Source organism: Callionymus lyra, chromosome 2, assembly GCF_982586985.1.
Source record: "Callionymus lyra chromosome 2, fCalLyr1.hap1.1, whole genome shotgun sequence".
Classification (NCBI taxonomy): Eukaryota; Metazoa; Chordata; class Actinopteri; order Syngnathiformes; family Callionymidae; genus Callionymus; species Callionymus lyra.
In genome coordinates, this window is record NC_141819.1 from 11,542,053 (window position 1) to 11,561,373 (window position 19,321).

At 39.2% G+C, this 19,321-nt stretch overlaps 2 protein-coding genes and 4 non-coding genes across 6 annotated transcripts; 5 read left to right on the forward strand and 1 right to left on the reverse strand.

The window, feature by feature from the left end:
- Positions 1 to 1,469: 1,469 nt before the first annotated feature.
- On the forward strand, positions 1,470 to 7,930 carry nucleolin (nucleolin multifunctional protein). Its single transcript, XM_087783514.1, has 16 exons — positions 1,470 to 1,618; positions 2,416 to 2,514; positions 2,598 to 2,709; positions 3,491 to 3,586; positions 3,862 to 3,981; positions 4,352 to 4,495; positions 4,865 to 4,942; positions 5,114 to 5,237; positions 5,317 to 5,453; positions 5,521 to 5,644; positions 5,714 to 5,853; positions 5,929 to 6,067; positions 6,247 to 6,383; positions 6,520 to 6,646; positions 6,874 to 7,178; positions 7,250 to 7,930. Exons 1-16 carry the CDS (start codon positions 1,601 to 1,603, stop codon positions 7,318 to 7,320), a joined length of 1,971 nt encoding a protein of 656 aa, XP_087639640.1. The 5' UTR covers positions 1,470 to 1,600; the 3' UTR covers positions 7,321 to 7,930.
- Positions 2,768 to 2,905, forward strand: LOC148085334 (small nucleolar RNA SNORA57). Its single transcript, XR_015710625.1, has one exon. It is a non-coding gene; the product is annotated as a small nucleolar RNA SNORA57 (small nucleolar RNA).
- On the forward strand, positions 3,641 to 3,778 carry LOC148085335 (small nucleolar RNA SNORA57). Its single transcript, XR_015710626.1, has one exon. It is a non-coding gene; the product is annotated as a small nucleolar RNA SNORA57 (small nucleolar RNA).
- On the forward strand, positions 4,225 to 4,288 carry LOC148085336 (small nucleolar RNA SNORD82). The gene has a single exon (XR_015710622.1). It is a non-coding gene; the product is annotated as a small nucleolar RNA SNORD82 (small nucleolar RNA).
- LOC148085337 (small nucleolar RNA SNORA57) lies at positions 4,652 to 4,788 on the forward strand. The gene has a single exon (XR_015710624.1). It is a non-coding gene; the product is annotated as a small nucleolar RNA SNORA57 (small nucleolar RNA).
- Positions 7,931 to 14,548: 6,618 nt separating the features above from the next.
- Positions 14,549 to 18,318, reverse strand: b3gnt7 (UDP-GlcNAc:betaGal beta-1,3-N-acetylglucosaminyltransferase 7). Its single transcript, XM_087783517.1, has one exon. It carries the CDS (start codon positions 18,316 to 18,318, stop codon positions 17,095 to 17,097), a length of 1,224 nt encoding a protein of 407 aa, XP_087639643.1. The 3' UTR covers positions 14,549 to 17,094.
- Positions 18,319 to 19,321: the final 1,003 nt, after the last annotated feature.

Sequence of the window (19,321 nt, forward strand, 5' to 3'; positions counted from 1 at the left end):
CTGATCTGATCCAGACTTACACCCCAGCTCGGGCTCTGAGGTCTGTGGATCAGAATCTACTTATGGTTCCACGCACACGGCTCAGGGCCAGAGGAGAGAAATCTTTTCAGGCTGTTGCTCCTAAGCTATGGAACGATCTTCCTCTGTGTTTGATGATCTACTGACTCCTTTAAGAAACATCTTAAGATGTTCTTATTTGTTCAGGCTTTTCCTTGATTTTCTGGAACTCCTGTGTTGTTCTCAGTTTTATCTTGATCTTTAAAGTATGTACTTTTTTGAGTATTGTTTTGATTGTTTAAGCGCTTTGTGACCCTGGTCTGGAAAAGCGCTATATAAATAAAAATTACTTACTTACTTACTTACTAAACTGAGTACTAAATACTCATTGGGGTCAATGAGAAAATATATGTGACCTCATTATAAAAGAGCAACACGACTTGAAAATGTACAAAAAAAGGGAAGAAAAAAACGTTCACATTTAATTTAATGTAGAGCTTTAAATAAACGTTAAATAGTAAGTAAGTAGTTCCTAGACCAGGGTCACAAAGCGCTTGAACAATCAAAACCAATACACAAAATAACTAAATGATTGACAACAACGCATTTCATCGCTGAAGCTACCTTAAAGTTAATTTATTTAAAGATACTATTGCTGACCACATAAGCGGTGGTGGTGAGAAGACATTAAATTGAGGTTAATCTAATAATATAATATAATAATTCCTCAGAAAATAACCAACTTTTATCTTTGAACGAACCATCTTTCCTAAAAATTCATTAACTTTTTGAGTTATACGTGTTAAAAAAAACCTTACTCAACAATCTGTTTCGGTTATCTTATACAGTATATCGTATCAAAACCAATACTCAAAAACAGGAAATAAACTTAAAGAAAAAAAAGTTCTTATACAATATGGGATATTTTTATTTGCTCATGTTAAACTTTCAACATGTGTTTTTGTTTATATATAACTACACTTAATACTCTATTAAATAATTGTGTTGTTTATCTACAAACACCTTCATACGTATACCTAATAACATTATCCTCAGAATTAGGAGTGCGGATCCTCATCCACGACAGTTATTAACGTCTTTACAGAGCATGTCATTTACCGACACCACGTGGATTTTTTTTTTTTTCAAACAGCCGCATGTTAGAGGAGGAGGACCCCTTGAGTTGCCCCACGTGTGGCCTGTTTCAAGTCATACTTGTTTCGTGTCTTGTTTTTAAAGCGTGACAACACAGGTCAAAAAATCCACGTATATTTAAGCAACTCCGTTGATTTATTGAACGATTTTTTTTTGGAGGGAAATAGATTAAAATGAATATTTTTTTTAATAGGGTAGGATCCGTGAAGGAGTCGAGCGCGGCCCCGCTGCGCCTCATCTCCGCTTGCGATTGGACGAACGCGGGTCATGTGGGAGGGGCGGCGTGCGCGCGCCTGCCTAAAGAGTAGCGAGCGCGTCTTGGTCGTCTGTCTTTCCTCTTCACTTCCCCACGCAGGCGGTTCGAACACGTGCATCCGCTGACGAGCTCCCATTTTTTCACAAGTTTTCTCCGATTTCTTTGTGTTCAACCTAAACACACAGCATCACCATGGTCAAGTTAGCGAAGGTAAGATTGTATTTTCCTATTTATATTTATTATTTATTTTTTTATACGCCATGTTTTTTTTTTTCTACGCATGCGGCCTTTCTGCTCAAGTTACTGCGTTTTTCAATGAAAACACGCTATTGTTTGTCACCATTCGACTAATTTGTGTTTAATGCATACAATTTTATAATAATAAACCCGTTTAAAGGGGGAATTGAAGTGTATTATTGAAAGAGAAAGTCGCGGTTGAATTTGTAATGCGCCGAGGATCAGCCATGTTTGTTCTTCTTCTCCTTGTGCGGGTTCTGGCCTACTGATGTTAAATCCCTTCACAAAATGGCATTCGTGCGCGTTCTCGCCTGCGTGCGCTCCGATGGTGGATATTTAAGAATTTAAAAAAAAAAGAAACTTCATGACTACACGTGTTTGAAACCCCCATAAAAATGGAATGTATATCCCACATGCGCAAACATTAGCGTTAGCATGCGCATGTTCGTGACGCTTCACATACGTCGGGTTATAACGTGAACCACGTTCTTCTAATCCAGCGACTAAACTACATGTTTACCTACCATGTGCTTAACACGTTTTATTTTAAATTGTAAATCCTGGTAGCATGAATGGAACGGATGCTAACCCCGTGTGTTCCACGTGGGGGCGACTCCGCCCCACGTGGACGGGGCCAAGTTAAAAAATGGCGGCGCATGGTTTTAAAACCAGGATGGTTGGGTTGAATTGAACCGGATCTGTGTTTTCTTTTGAACTTAAATTATTATTGACATGATCATTAACGGAACTGTCTTTGTCACACTTTGCAGGCAAATAATAAAGCAGCCACACAGAAGAAAAAGGCTCCCCCGCCCCCCAAAGATGTGGAGGAGTCCGAAGAAGAAGAGAGTGAGGAGGACGAAGAAGAGGTACATTATATATTCATTTATAAAAAATGAATTATTTTTGTTTTTCCTCTTTTTTTGTTGACATTCTGTTTGTTTATTCGCAGGTGCCCCCTCCCAAATCAGCAAAAAAGGCAACCCCGGCTAAACCTGCCGCAAAGAATGGCAAGAAAGCTGAAAGTGAAGAGGACGACGATGATGACGAAGACGACGATGATGGTAATTTTGATGTCTTTTAATGCTGCAAAATAAGTTTTGCAAGTTTACTTGTGGACACCCTCCATTTCTTGACTCACATGTGGTCGTTCAGTACTCATGTGAGTAATGTACGGAGGAATAACATCTGCAGTGCTATGTCTTCGGTGCTGGTACGTTTTGACGTCTGCCAGTTCTATCCTCAATCGCTGTTACAACTGATTACAACACATTTTTTTGTCCAGTGCATCGTTTCTTAATTATACTAATTTAGGTACATGTATATACTAAACTACCTTAATTTTTAAATGATTTACAATAAATAAGATGATTTTTGCAAACATCCTGTAACATCCAGTCAAAAGGGAATATTTTGTTAAACTGAAACAAGGGTTTAGTTTTTGCCTGATGCACATAGATGTGATTTACATGACTGAATATACTGTAACGCTATGTCTTGGTAAGAGGTCAGGTGGGTTGAACTTAATTATCCTGAGTTTAGTAAAAAGTGACTAGTTTGTCATCCTGATCATGTTATGGCAATCTTCATCCAAGTTACTTGGTAACTAAATTGGATGTCCATGATGTGAAGCAACTCAAACCTTTTCATTTAAAATGTTGTAGTAAATCGGACTCAATCGTAGCTTCCAAGTTAATTCTGCCGTGGAAAAAAAAGCTTAAAATAAACAAATGCACAATTTTTTTTATAGTTTTGTTGTTAATTTGAAGCAATATAATTAATGTCTCGTTGCTTTACACTATGATGCAAGTTTTTTTTTTTACTAATGGTTTCTAATTCTTGCAGAGGAGTCTGAAGAAGAGGCACCCCCTCCAAAAAAGACACCTGTGAAAGCAACACCCGCCAAAAAAACACCCAAAAAAGCTGCAAAGGCTGACGATGGTATGTCTTTTAATGCCACAAAATAAGATTCTCAAGTTTACTTGTGGGCACAACCCTCCATTTCTTGACTTGCATGTGGTCGTTCAGTACTCATGTGAGTAATGTACGGAGGAATAACATCTGCAGTGCTATGTCTTCGGTGCTGGTACGTTTTGATGTCTGCCAGTTCTATCCTCAATTGCTGTTACAAGTGACATTTTTTTGTCCAGTGCATCATTGCTTAATTGTACTAATATAGGTACATGTGTATATACTAATCTACCTTAATTTTAAAGATGAGGAAGAAGCCCCAACCCCAAAGAAGGCAGCCAAGTCCACACCCAAGCCTGCAGCAAAGAAAGTGGAATCTGAAGAGGAGGACGATGATGAGGAAGACGATGACGAAGATGATGATGGTACGACATTGTCGTTTCTTAATGATATACCTGGGTCAGGACACTTGCTCGGCCTGTTTGCCATTAAAAACCTCATATGGTTGGAGCCCCGTATGGCACAAGAAAACAACTTCTCTTTTTTTCTTCATGCAGTTGAGTGACGGATTAAAAAGAAAAATTGGTTAAAATAATTTTAATTGGCTTCCCTGCATGACATTTTCCACTAGACTTGGCAAAAGATAAAGAGCGAGTGCCCTGCAAGTCTGCATGATGAACAACAAGGGACTTAATACTGATGTGTGATGTCACCTTTTAAATATTCTGACGCTGTTCATATTGTTACCTGCCCTTTAGACTTAAGTGCACATGCTAATCATTTGTTTATGTTCAGAAGAGGAAATGGACACAGCTCCAGCTCCTGCCAAGGCCAAGAAGGCTGGCATGGTGAAAGCTAAGGAAGAGTCGGAGGAGGAGGATGATGATGACGAAGATGATGATGATGACGACGATGATGAGGAAGATGATGACGATGAATGTAAGGTTTTCCAAAATTACTTGTACCAGTCTCTTGGAGCATTTAAAGTGCTTTTCTAAAAGATGTCTTATCCATGTGTTGTAGTTAAACAATCCAAGATAACTTATTATAACTTAGCTATTTTTATGTAAACGCAGCAACACTTTACCTTAAAAACCTCCATTTCTTGACTCGCATGTGGTCGATCAGTACTCATGTGAGTAATGTGCGGAGGGAGAGAAGCTTCAGTGCTATGTCTTCGGTGCTGGTATGTTTGTCGTCTGCCAGTTCTATCCTCAATCGCTGTAACATTTGATTATATATACATTTAACTACTGTGCTTTTGTGTGAGGAAAAGGAGGATTATTGATCCATTTTGTTTGTCAACAGCACCCACTCCTGCAAAGAGGAAGGCAGAGAAGCAGAAGGACACACCGCCTTCCAAGAAGTCAAAGGGTGAATTTGGAGGTGGGTTTTGGTTGCAAGTCTTTGTTCTTTGATGCAGGTTAATGATGGTACAAAATTAAGGGATTTAATACTGATGTGTGATGTCACAACTTGTCTGAAACCTTTGAAAAAGGGATTGCCTAGACATAACATTGAGAAACTAGCTTCTGAAGTTGCTTTTTCCGTTTTCAGAGTATTGCTTGTTTGCCGGAAACCTCAACTTCAACAAGGACTTTGACGAACTCAAAGCCGGCATGAAGAATTTCTTCTCAAAGAACGAGCTGGAGGTCGCCGACATCAGACTGGGCGGATCCAAGTAAGAAGTCTTGCATTTGAACATTTGCGTGTAATTTAACAGTTCAATTGCTAATGTACAATCTTAATTTCCCCTATAGGCGTTTTGGTTACGTGGAGTTTTCCACTGAGGAGGAAATGCTGAAGGCAGTTGAGCTCAGTGGCAAGAAGATCCTTGGAATGGAAGTGAAGTTGGAGAGGGCCAAGAGCAAGGACAACACAGACACTGACAAGAAAGGTATGTTTTTGGTAAACCGTCGGTAATCCGAGACCTCCCTGCTAAACATTTTTAACATCTGTCACAGAGAGGGACGCAAGGACACTTTTTGTCAAGAACCTCCCCTTTTCTGTTACCGCCGAAGACCTGAAGGAGCTGTTTGAAAATGCCATTGATGTGCGTCTCCCACAAGGACAAAATGGATCCCGAGGGTACGCACTTTTACATTTTTGTCTCTTTTAAGGGGAAATTTTGATTTTGACGCTTTCATTCTTCATCAGAATTGCCTACATTGAGTTCAAAAGTGAGGCTGAAGCTGAGAAGATGATGGAGGAGGCACAGGGAACTGACGTACAGGGCAGGTGCATCATTGTGGACTACATTGGTGAAAAGAGCCAGAAGGCACAAAGGCCACAAGGAGGTAAATAAACTTTTTGTTTAAACGTTTGGTCAGTTATATCTTTTAAATCTAATGACATTTCACTTTTTCTCTTAGGAAATGCAAGTGCTGGAGCTCCAAGCAAAACATTGGTGGTGAATAATCTTTCTTTCACTGCAACGGAGGAAGGTCTTCAGGCTGCGTTTGAGAAGGCAGTCACTGTAAGGATTCCACAGAGAGAAGGCAGACCTAAAGGGTAAGTCTTTGTTTTTTGGAATCCTAGCATCTACCTTCTCATGAGCTCCTCAGTACTCGAGTGATTCTGTAAGAGTTTTCATGAGAAACAGAGTCATCCACTGCTTGTGGGTGTTCAAGTCTTCAGCACAACTGCTCGATTTTTATGACTCAAACCTTTTCTTCCCCCTCTTTCTGCAGTTTCGCATTTGTAGAATTTGAGAATCTAGAGGATGCCAAGGAAGCGATGGAAAACCTGCACAACACTGAAGTCGAGGGCCGGACTATCCGTCTCGAGTTCAGTACTGGCAGAGCAGATGCGGGCCGAGGTAACACAGGTGGGTTTGACTTTTGTTTAAAGACGCCTTGATCGTCATATTCTGTGACGATTCAAAGATGGTCAAGTCCTGATCCGGTCTTTCTCAGTACGTTTTAAACGTTGTTTGTGTCCTAAAACCCCTTATTTGTCTTCAGGTCCAACAAAGACTCTCTTCATCAAGGGTCTGTCAGAGGACACGACAGATCAGACTCTCAGGGAAACCTTTGACAGTGCGGTCGGAGCCAGGATCGTCATGGACAGAGACACCGGATCATCTAAAGGGTGAGTTTTGAGCCTTTATAGACGTTTCTGGCCCGCGTTCTTCTCGTGAACACTGGCCTGTCTCGGTGACAGTCGGTGGCTTCACATGAGAAGTAGAGCGACATCACAGTTAAACAGGCAGCTGACTGTGTGTGAGCTGCCCATGTCTGATGTGATACAAAGACACGTTTGTCTGCGTCGAGTTTCCACGTCTCTGCGCTGGATCGTGACGGTTGTTTTTCTCTCAGGTTCGGCTTTGTCGACTTTGACAACGAGGATGACTGCAAGGCCGCCAAGGAGGCCATGGAGAACGGAGAGATCGACGGCAACACGGTGACCCTCGACTATGCCAGGCCCAAGGGCGAAGGCGGTTTCGGAGGACGAGGCGGCGGACGTGGTGGCGGCCGCGGGTTCGGCGGAGGCTTCGGTGGCCGAGGAGGCGGCGGACGAGGTGGCGGCCGCGGATTCGGCGGAGGCTTCGGTGGCCGAGGAGGCGGCGGCAGAGGTAGAGGAGGACCTCGTGGAGGCGGCGGCCGAGGAGGTGGCTTCAGAGGTGAATGTAGTTTTGGTGTTGAAGAAAAGCTATGACTTCAATTAAAATTGACTAAATCATCTTTGTTGAAGGTGGACGAGGAGGCGGAGGTGGCGGTGGCTTCGGAGGCAAACCCCAGAACAAAAAGATCACGTTTGACTAAAAAATTGTTTTTTGTGTTCGTTTTTTTCCTTGAAAGGACTCTGGTTTCATCAATATTCAGAGCTTTTGGACATTCCAGAAAGCATTGTTGATGTATTTAACTGTTAAAGGGTATTTTAGCCCTTTATTAGACCCTAGAATCCTCCCTCACCTTTCTGTGCCAGACCGGGCACCCTTGACCTTTTCAGCTGATGTGCTATGTGAGTACCGAATGTCCCGAACGCAAGCCTCTTCAACCCTCCGTTAGCTTCCCCGCTTCTCTGAAGGAGTCAAATGGAATGGTCCGGCTAAACTTGTTTTCATTTACTTTTACCTTTTGTAAAAAAAATATACTTGTATCCATGTGTTTATTTTAATTTCATTTTTGACGTTTAGTTTAATTTAGGTGTCATGTTTTACTGTAAAGTGCAAACATTTTTTGATAAAAGTGTTCTCAACAAAAAGGAATGTTTGGATGACAAATTATTTGATTTGTCATGTTTGTACAGTGAACGGTCACTGAGTCGGATGGCAGACCTTATCTATGAAACATGTTTGTAGTGATTGATCAAAGTTGTTCTTAAAGTATGACTTTCACTCGGTTGAATAAACCATATAGGTGGTGATTTTTACACTTGTGCTTTGTTTTCTTTGCTATGTTATTGTTTTGAGTACATATCTCCACGGAAGTTCCTATTTTGTTAATGTGATAATTCATAGATGGCAGTCCAATGCCATGTTTAAATTCTATCCAATTCCAGATGTTTATCAACTGGAATAATCTTGGAATGCCTCAAACTGCCATCATTGGTTACTTATGATGCATTAACTTGTGTCAAAAGGAGCTAGTGTTACTTCAGTCTGAAGTAGAAAAGATTAAACATTAGGCACATTTGAAATTAACAGTAAAACTTGAATATACTAATGCATTTACTTAAACTTGTTGTCCTGGTTAAAGATTAAACGTGCAGTACACGTGGTCAACGATAAAGTATAACCAAAGCTATTTTACTTTTATTTTGTACTTCCCAGCCACCGTACTTGATCACAATACGTTAAAATGCTACTGTTAGCACTGTCGAGCTAACGTTCACGTTTTCCTCGAAGCGAACTTTCCAATAATGATTTGACAAACGGAAGAAAATGGGTAAATATTGTTGCTACGATTTGCTTTTATGTTAATGGGTTCGTTTGTGAGGGAAAATGTTTGAACATAAATCGGTATTTAATTTTTATTTAATCTCGCCACAAACCTTTGTCAGGTAAAATTCTAGTTTTAATTGTATATTTTTATAGAGGTTTACCTGTCGAAAGTTTTGGTCAAGATAAATAATTGTTTTACATTACACATAGCTCTGTATCTCGTATCCACTAGAGGGCGATGTTCGTTTAATACTTCAAGCCTTAGTTTGACGCTTAACGGAGACTGAAGAAGAAAATGAAACGTCTTTCATTTATAGTTGAGCTAACGTTCAACTATAAACATACAGATATAGTATATTGGAAAGCCGAAAATACCCACTATAAATACTCTCACTGCCACCTTACAATGTATAATTTTCTTTTAATTTCTTATAAGAATAATTTTCTTTCAACACAATACCATTTCTGTTGACACATCCATCTTGACTCTTGAACAATCATCAGACTTGAGACTGAAACTTGTTTTTATCAAACCTGGGCTCGGATATTGTATCGGCTTTATAAGAGAGAAGTTGTCCGTGTGTTCTATAAAACAGTCACAATGGATCTTTGTCAGATTGACGGTGTCCTATAGCGCATATGTGAGAGGAATGTTTGTCCTTCTATCGTCTCTGATTTCACCTGATAAAGATTCCGTTCATAAAACATTACACCTGTGAGTGTGAGTATTATCACACAGTATATCACTTTTGAATGTAGCCATGAACGCTCTTGTAGTATTGGTTGTTTCTTTAAATGTGTACTGCCAAAGTGTTGGTGGTGCAACTAACATTAGGAGTATATAGTAGTGATAGTAAGTATAAAATAATCAAAAATCGTATTTATTAAAGCGGTGAAAGTAATCTTGGTATTAAAGTAGTTGTAGTTTGAATTAGTTGTAGTAGTAGTTTGAAGTAGTTAAAATCAACAGCTAAATTATGGCATCAAGGATTTTTATCCTCATTCATTTTAATAAGCAGTGAAATAAGTACTATTTAAGCACCAATAGAATCATCAATAGACATAGTAGTAGTTGCAATAGTCATGGAGGACGTAGAAGTTATGGAAGTACCCATTATATTCAATGGTGGATGAAGTGGAAGCAGTAGTGTGAGATGCAAAAGTGGGAATAGCACTCAACTTGGTAGAACTGTATACAAATGTATATGTCAAAGTACAAATTGGAATCCTACTAGTACAGATTGGAATTCACAATACCATACTAGTACAGATTGGAATTCACCATACCGTGATAGTAAAGATTAGAATTCCCCATACCATACTAGTACAGATTGGAATTCACAATACCATGCTAGTACAGATTGGAATTCACCTTACCATGATAGTACGGATTGGAATTCACCATACCATACTGGTACAGATTGGAATTCACCATACCATGATAGTACAGATTGGAATTCACCATACCATACTGGTACGGATTGGAATTCACCTTACCATGATAGTACGGATTGGAATTCACCATACCATACTGGTACGGATTGGAATTCACCATACCATACTAATACAGATTGGAATTCGACTACTGAACTGGGATCTGAATATTGGAATTCCAATCTGTACTAGTAGGATTCCAGATTCTACTGGATTCTGATCTGTACTGTGACATATACAAAGTTGAGTAGTATGTTGGACATTATTTAAGTAGTGGTGGTTTTAGTATTTTTACTGGATGCACTAGTACTCATTACACTGATAGTACCATAAATAATAGGAGATAGGAAACTAGAAAACATAGTAATCTGCGGTAGATGCAGTACTTTTGCTAGTGGTCACAGTAGCTGTTATTACAATGTCCTGGCCACGTGATTTGCAAAGTATTTGGTAGAGCAGTATTCACTACTGTACGACCAGTAGTGGAAGTCATCTGTGTAGTAAAGACCCTTTGTCATGATAAAGTACCTTCTTATTTTGAAAGACCACTAGATGTCACTCTCTGCTCTACAATCTTTGGCTCTAGTCTACCAATTCAATGAACCCTGCCACTATTTTCTAACTCAAGAGTGCCATCTAGTGGTCTTTCAAAATGACTGTATCATGATACAGTAGTTACATGAGGCCTCATCAATCCATCACTTAGTAAAAGTAAAAGCAGGAAAAGTACTTCTTGTTATACTAGAGAGCTCTCTGAAGGTAGTCGTAGTAATAACGTAGTTTATGAGCTGTCACTGTTATATTGACAGTAACAGACAGTCCTCCTAGTAATAGTAATACTGGTGATCAGACCCACTGTAGTTTTATAAATGTCTTTAAAGTTTAATTTTTAGTAGTTTTAGAAGATTTAAATGGTATAGTTAAGAACTGATGTCGTAGCTTTAGAAGTATATGGAAAAGTATAATTTGTGAATATTGTATTGTGGGTATCTATGGGTAGAAGTAGTGTTCGTACTAGAATTACTATTAGCATCTGTTGAAGTTATTCTAGCAGTAAATAGTAATAGTGAGAACAACTTGGTACAATATAATACGTATAATAATATCGGTATTATCTAACATATAACGTTTATTTCAAGTATTTAGTGATGGTCTGATGAAGCTTCATGAAACAGTGTCATTATTTTCAGAGTCCACTAGATGGCGGTCTCTGCAATATTTTCCTTTGTTTTAATAAAACCTCATTTTTAAACTGATGGCGCCACCTACTGACCTCTGAACATGTCACTGTTTCATGAAGCTTCGTCACTACCAGTAACGTAAAATCAACACAAGGATTTCTTGTTTTGTTTAAGATACAATATAAAATAGATAGAAAGATAGAATCTATTGATTGAATTAAATAAACAATGTACAATAAATAAATAATTTAAAAATTGTTAATAGTTAAATTAAATAAAAATAAATCATTATTGAGAATTAAGCAATTAAATAACTGAAGAGAGCTGACATGTAGAAATAGTTATTGAAACAGGATGTACTGGTCCTTGATTATATATTTCACATTAGTGTGCGGTACTACTAGTAGTAAGTAAGTAAGTAAGTAATTTGTATATGGCGCTTTTCCAGACCAGGGTCACAAAGCGCTTAAACAATCAAAACAATACTCAATAAAATATATACTAGTAGTCGTAGTAGTAATTGGGAGACATATCTTGACAGAGGTGGATTTAGGGGTAGTATTCTGTTGTAGTTGTTACAGCAGAAGTGAATCTTGTAAAAGTAGAAGTACTTGTTCCCGTGGCAGAAGTATTACGTTGGGAAAAGTCAAGTGGGAGGTCAGCGTCGAGGAATGCTGTTGTTAATTTCAGTCGGCGCAGCAACATTCCCAGCTCCGGCGGGAACGATGATGGTGTTTCTGGAGCCTTTGAAAGAAAGTAGAGGGCGGCCGTGAAAAGTGGCTTCTACCTTCAGGACAAACTGTCGCCCGCTGACATCAAACGCTTCCTCCAATTAGGCACAACAAATATGCCGCGGCGTTTCTCGGCTCTGACTCCGAGGCGCATATCGGCACTGGAGCGGGAAAATGATCGTGCCCTTTGACCCCGGGCGAGAAATCTCCCCCACGACAGAGGGGGAAACTGGCAGCCGCTCGGGAAACTTCCTGAAAAAAGTGTCGTAAACAGGAATCATCCTGCGGGTTTGATGGTTTCGACTTGTAAGCAAGTTTGTCTTCAACATGAACTGACCTGAAATGATGTTTGAAATGATTTAAAAAAGATAAATAACAATTTATTTAATACAATTTTAGCTAAAACGGACATTTCCTTTTAATTAAAATAAAGTTATTGTATTCAAACAGTGATTTTAGTTTTTTTCCATCATACTGTTATGCGTTTTTTATATATATATATATTTATTTTCGTCCCTAAATATGTTTTTCTTAATCTACATGCGTGTTTACAGTTTTTATATATTACCTTTTACTTAAAATAAATTAAATAACTGAATATTAATATTAAATATATAATTATTCATCAGACATTAATATTATTTAATGGTAATACCTATTTTTTTGTGCAGGTTTTTTCTTAATTATATTGTTGGTCCCTGTGCTGTCTTGACCTTTTAAAGTTATAAAATTTGTGTGTTTTTAACCTTGTATTGTTTTGTTGTTTAAGCGCTTTGTGACCCTTTAGCAGTGATGTGTTGATGAAGCTTCATGAAACAGTATCATGTTGTTCAGAGGTCAGTTTAAAAATGATGTTTCATTAGAACACTTGTTCAAATCAAAGGAAAATGGAGCAGAGTCCGCCATCTAGTGGACTCTGAAAACAATGAAAGTTTCATGAAGCTTCATAAATCCATCACTACCCTTTACTTACTCTTATATAGCATTTACACGTAATTGTTACTTTGTTATTAAGTTTTATATCATATATTGTGAATATATTTTTTATTTTCAACCTGTGGTGGAATCTATAGAGAAGTTATTAAACGTTATAAATGTAAAAATACATGGATGGTTTGATGAAGCTTCATGAAACAGTGTCATTATTTTCAGAGTCCACTAGATGGCGTCTCTGCACTACTTTCCTTTATTTTAAACAACTGTTCTAATGAAACATCACATCATTTTTAAACTGATGGCGCCACCTGCTGACCTCTGAACAACATGACACAGTTTCACGAAGCTTCATCGACACATCACCATCAACCATCCAGGCTGTTTTGTCAACTTTATTGGATCCCCTTCCTGATTCTTTTCTCTCCGGATGAACACAAAGGAAGATAAGATTGTCGGTGTTGCGGCTTCTTCTTCTTGACAGCTGGGATTGTGTAGCGGTTGTGTGGGACAAAGATGCCGGTGGAAAGTGAGAAACCTCTTCAAGCTTTTTCTTCTGTGCTGGCAAGTGCATCTCGTATGAAACCTGATCGCCTCCGTTGTCTTGACTCCATTGTTCCGGACGAGGAACAACAGGTTGATTTTTCTTTTGTCGTCTTGATGCCTCCTTTGTTTTTGGGGCTCGGCTTTTACTAGCACCGTCTCACTTCTGTGTCCACCTTTTCTTGAGGAAGCGACATGAACAGAAATGTCATGTTCTGACGGACGCTTTATGTTCTGACGGACGCTTTATTCTCCTTTCGTGGCCCATACTTCACACGTTTTAAACTCATGGCCTCGGGGCCCAAATGCAGCCCTGCAAGCGGCCCATGAAGAGCTTAACATGGGTATGTTTTATTGAATTATATTTTAGAGTGTATCTATCCATTACATTTTTTCATCCATCCATCCATCCATCCATCCATCCATCCATCCATCCATCCATCCATCCATCCATCCATCCATCCATCCATCCATCCATCCATCCATCCATCCATCCATCCATCCATCCATCCATCCATCCATCCATCCATCCATCCATCCATCCATCCATCCATCCATCCAACCACCCATCTATCCATTACATTTTTTCATCCATCCATCCATCCATCCATCCATCCATCCATCCATCCATCCATCCATCCATCCATCCATCCATCCATCCATCCATCCATCCATCCATCCATCCATCCATCCATCCATCCATCCATCCATCCATCCATCCAACCACCCATCTATCCATTACATTTTTCATCCACTAATTCATCCATCCATCCATCTGTCCATCCATCCATCCAGCCATCCATCCATCCATATAACCTGAAATTGAAGAAAATACAATCATTTGACCCAAAAACAGTACTAGTACTAAGTCATTTACTGATACTTTTTGTAATGCATTTGTTTCAGATCCAGAGTACTTCAAGCATATTGTAATTACTTTAACACAAAAGTATCAACAATATATATTTTATGGTACTATTCGACATGTGAATACAGTACTTTAGGCTCATTAACACAATCTTTTGAATACATTTACTTGACCAGGGAAGGTCTCACAGGTGAGTTGTACGACTAATCTAGCAGTAAATCACATGAATATTAACTAACCCCTTATGGGACGTGTTATTTCCTAACTTGGTGGTGTCACCGATACTCACATGTCACCCTGGGACACTATTGTTGGCTGACCTCTTAGAGATTTTCACACTGATAACGTGGCCTCGCGCCGCAATCTAGGACACAATCTTCACAAACACGCAGCCAATTTATTTCCCGTCGTTTATTTACAAATACCACTCTATGTACATTTCTGTTCAGATATACAGCATATACATCACCTAATTACAACCCACACCTCGATAATCTCTGATCATGCTTTCGGATAATAAATAAAAACCTTCCTCTTCCTCCCCCGTGACTTTTTTTAAATAACCATTAATGACTCGTACCAGAAACTTTCTTTTTTCTATGCGTGTAAACGATCCGTCAGTTTCTTGTCAAGTATTTCAGCACATTCACATACAGAGTGGACCTTACGTGAACTTGACGGTTCACGGCGGAGCAGCAGTAGTACTGCGTCGTGTCAATCACAGATGGAGTGCAAGGATTTCTATGATATCAAAAAGTACTACCATGCTGGAAGAAATAGAAGAGAGAATAAATGAGGTAGTAAAAGAGAAGGAAAACTGGGACCTATGTGATGGTAACATTACTAGACTGTTACAGTAGCAGTACTACAGACCATGTGGTTGGTACAACTTATTACTTACTGCTCTTTCAAATTACTTCAACGGAAAAAAAAAACTAGAACAATCGTGGTTTCATGTACCACTCGTCAGTGTTTTCAATTCACATTCGTGGATCTTTTAAATGAGTTGTAGCAGGTCCAGGTGCGTACTACTGCACTTGAACCTCGGTGTCGCTCACCAGCGTGTGATGGTACGTCCACATGTACACAGGAACTCGTGAAAACTTGTTACGTATTGAGGTGGAAGCATTTCTTTATTTGCTTTAGAGAGATTTCTGGGCTTAAGTTTCTTGATTTTCCTAAATAATATGAAGTAATATTTGGTTTGTTTTCATAAAACATAGTTTTTTTTAATTCAATAAGCTCTTTAAATTGTAAACAACTTGTGTTTAAAGGGACAAAAACAATTGTAAATGTGAATAAAAGTCCTTCACTTTTTCGTCATTTTTGAAGATGTAGCTAGTTTACCCCTGATCCTCAAATACTACATGAAAATACCAGATGAAATAGTTGGAAAAAATGTATTTTCTAATTGAAATCATATTTTCGATGATACGCTTTGTGTTTAAAACAAGTGTTTTAAGTAGTGATTGTCCGATGAAGCTTCATGAAGTGTCATTATTTTCAGAGTCCACTATTTTCCTTCGTTTTGAACATCTAATGAAACATCACATAATTGTTAAACTGATGACGCCACCTAATGACCTCTAAACAACATGACACTGTTTCATGAAGCTTCATCAGCCCATCAGTAGTTTTAATTTGTTTATATAATGCTTGCTATTCAAAATGACTCAATCAAATGCGGCAAAGATCTCAAGCAGGCCAGTTCCAATCATTTTTAACTATTTATTTGCTGTTTTTATATTTATTAAAGGATGTATTTGAATGATATACTTGTTTGCCAATTTGGTAAAAGGAACAACGGTTTTAGGGGAAATTTGCATTGAATTAGAACACCTATTTCACCATAAAAATGAAAGTACTTGGAGGGATAAATGTCCTTGTTTGGTTCATATTTTGAATGGTCGGACAGGTTTTTATTCTAGTGATGGTCTGATAAGGCTTCATGAAGCAGTGTCATTATGTTCAGAGTCCACTAGATGGCGGTCTCTGTACTATTTTCCTTTGTTGTGAAAAACTGTTCTAATGAAACATCACTTTTAAACTGATGGCGCCACCTACTGACCTCTAAACAACATGGCACTGCTTCATGAAGTTTCATCAACACATCATTTATTTTTTCTAATATTATTTCTTTCTAAATAGCTTCTTTATAATTGTGAAAGTGGAAAAATTGCACCAGAAGTCAATCGCCCACCAACCATTTGAACCAGACAGCACGAGCGAAATGAGTCATACGTGTCTCTATTAATAACATCCCGACACGCCAAGATGAAAACGAGTCACCTGTTCCCGCGTACATGCGAACCTTGGATGTCTTCTGAGACCGATGAGGAACAAGAGTTAACACTGTATCCACTGACATGCTTTGAAAATTGTAAAAAAAAACAAAAAAAAAACAGGCTTACAAGACCGAACATGCAGGCGCTAGTTTGTCATGTTTTGGCACAGAAGACAGATTGTTCTCCAGTTGTCAGGCCTGCTATCAGCAAACAGACCAGCAGCTGGCTCCAGTTTTGACAAGCGACTTGACCAACGTTCTCCAAGGGGGTACTATGGAGTTGGAATTTTCCATGGTTTTACGCTGTGGAACGCCCGGCTTTGAGATTCAATCCATGAATGAAGCATCTGCATATTTACCTTCAGGGACTTGTCACGTGTAGTTAAAATCCGTACGGATTAATTGTTGTTTTTTTTGGTTTGAGTCCTCGAAATACAACTGGAAATATAGAAGACGTAGTGTTTTTGGGTTGTGTTTTTTGTCGATATGTCCTTCAAAATTCCAAATAAATACAACAATTTTATAATTTAAAGACTTGAGGAGCTTCCTCCAAAAATATTGCACCACTGCACAGACTCAGTAAATGCAAATACTGGCCTGATCCCTCTCTTCAGAAAGGAGAGTAAACAGGTTTTTTTTGTTGTTTTTTTGGTGTCTTTATCAAGTGTTCCTGTCGGAGCTATAGGATCTCAACCTTCTGCGAGCAGACCAGGTCGCTGTTGACTAGATTCCACATGCGCATGAGGTCCGGCGGGAGCAGTTTGTGCACGACGATCATGCTCTTGAAAAAACAGGGTTCTCGGTTGAGTCTGCTGGTTTTGTTCTTCACCAGGCCGAACGTCTTGAAGGCGTTGTGCTTCACGGGCTTCACCTCCAGCACCTCCAGACACATGCCCAGGAACACGTCGTCGATGGGGTACAGCTCCAGGGAGTCGGCCACGGCGTGGAGCCTCCTGGCCAGGCCGCCGTCCATCAGGAACCCGCCTCCGCCGGCGTACGGCGGGTAGTGAGTCTTGTTGTACATCGCCAGCGGGATGTAGTACTTGTTCTCCTTCTTGCGGATGGGCTTGGCCCTGAAGATCACGTCGCCGACGAACAGGTCGCTCCCCTGGTCGCCGTTCAGGTCCAGGTACTCGAAGAGGTTCTCCATGCTGACGAACACGTCGTCGTCCCCCTTGAAGACGTAGCGCACGTTGGGGCAGTACTGGTGGAACCACTTGAGGAAGTGGGTCTCCTTCAGGGTGAGGTTGAAGAAACTATCCAGGAAGTCCCACTGGAGGATGTCCCCGTATATGTAGTCCTCGAGCTCCACGAGTTTCTGGTGGTTGGCTCGCTCAAACTCGTTGGGGGGTTTGCCGAGGAGGAAGACGGTTTTGATCCTCCTCCCGTTCACCACCCGCTCCTTACCCCACGTCTTCCGGATGACGTCCCTGCGGTCGTGTTGGGTCGCCACAGATTTGATGACCATCAGCAGGTCAAGGTCACCCGAGCACTTCTCGCCGTGGTTGAGAATCATGGGGAAGTACCTGCAGTGTCGGTACAGCAGGAACTGCTTGAAGTGACTCTCCAGGCCCCGGAACCAGTCCTGACCGGAGAGGTTGAGGTTGGCGCTGCAGTTGGTGCCCGTGACGTCCCAGCTCCTCAGGGCGACGTCCTCGGAGACGCTCTGCTTGGCGGGAAGACGAGGCGGCGCGCCGTGCTTGCCCGCTTTCCAGAACCCCTTCCCGGTGGACTCCGGGCCGGACCCGCCTCCCTGGGAGACGTCCATGCGAGCGGATCTTTCCAACTCGAACGGAGGCTTGGTGTTGACGCTCCCTCGCTGGAGCACCGTCAGCGCCACCGCTGCCAGGAAGAACATGACACCCACCCTCTTGTACACCCTCCAGCGGTCTCTGTTGTTCATCCTGGAAGATAAAGGAAAGATTCACGTCCGAGGCTCTAGTGTCTTATTGTTTCCGCAGCACAGATACATGTGGGTTCAGACCCGGATTTATCTTTCATGTGTTCCTGCCACGGACTTCATTGAATCTAAGATTAAATCAACATTGGACACTTGGTAGGTCAGAATATTATCCAGCATTTATAATTATATATACATAAGTAATAATATATATATTGTATATATATATATATATATGTCTATATGTATGTATATGTATGTATATATATATATATATATATATATATATTTATATATATATATATATATATATATATACATACATACATATATATATATTATATATAAGTATATATATATATATATACATACATATAGACATGTTATCCATCATTTATAATTATATATACATAAGTAATAATATATATAGTGTATGTATATATATATATATATATATATATGTCTATATGTATGTATATGTATGTATATATATATATATATATATATATATATATATATATATATATACATACATACATATATATATATTATATATAAGTATATATATATATATACATACATATAGACATGTTATCCATCATTTATAATTATATATACATAAGTAATAATATATATATTATATATATATATATGTCTATATGTATGTATATGTATGTATATATATATATACATACATATATATATATATATATTATATATAAGTATATATATATATATATATATATATATATATATATATATATATATATATATATATACACATACTTATACATACATACATATTATTGGAAGCAGATGTGATTCTAGTGGATTGTTGGTGAATGATTTGGAAAAGGGTGGTGTTTTTATAAGCAGGTGTAAGACTTAATAAAAACTTAATAAAGCGATGATTCATCGAACAACCCTTTGCCCGGAGTTATTTTAGATCCTCTTAGATTTTTCTTTGTGCCAAGACTGAAGATCCTGATCTGTGAGTTTGTGTTTA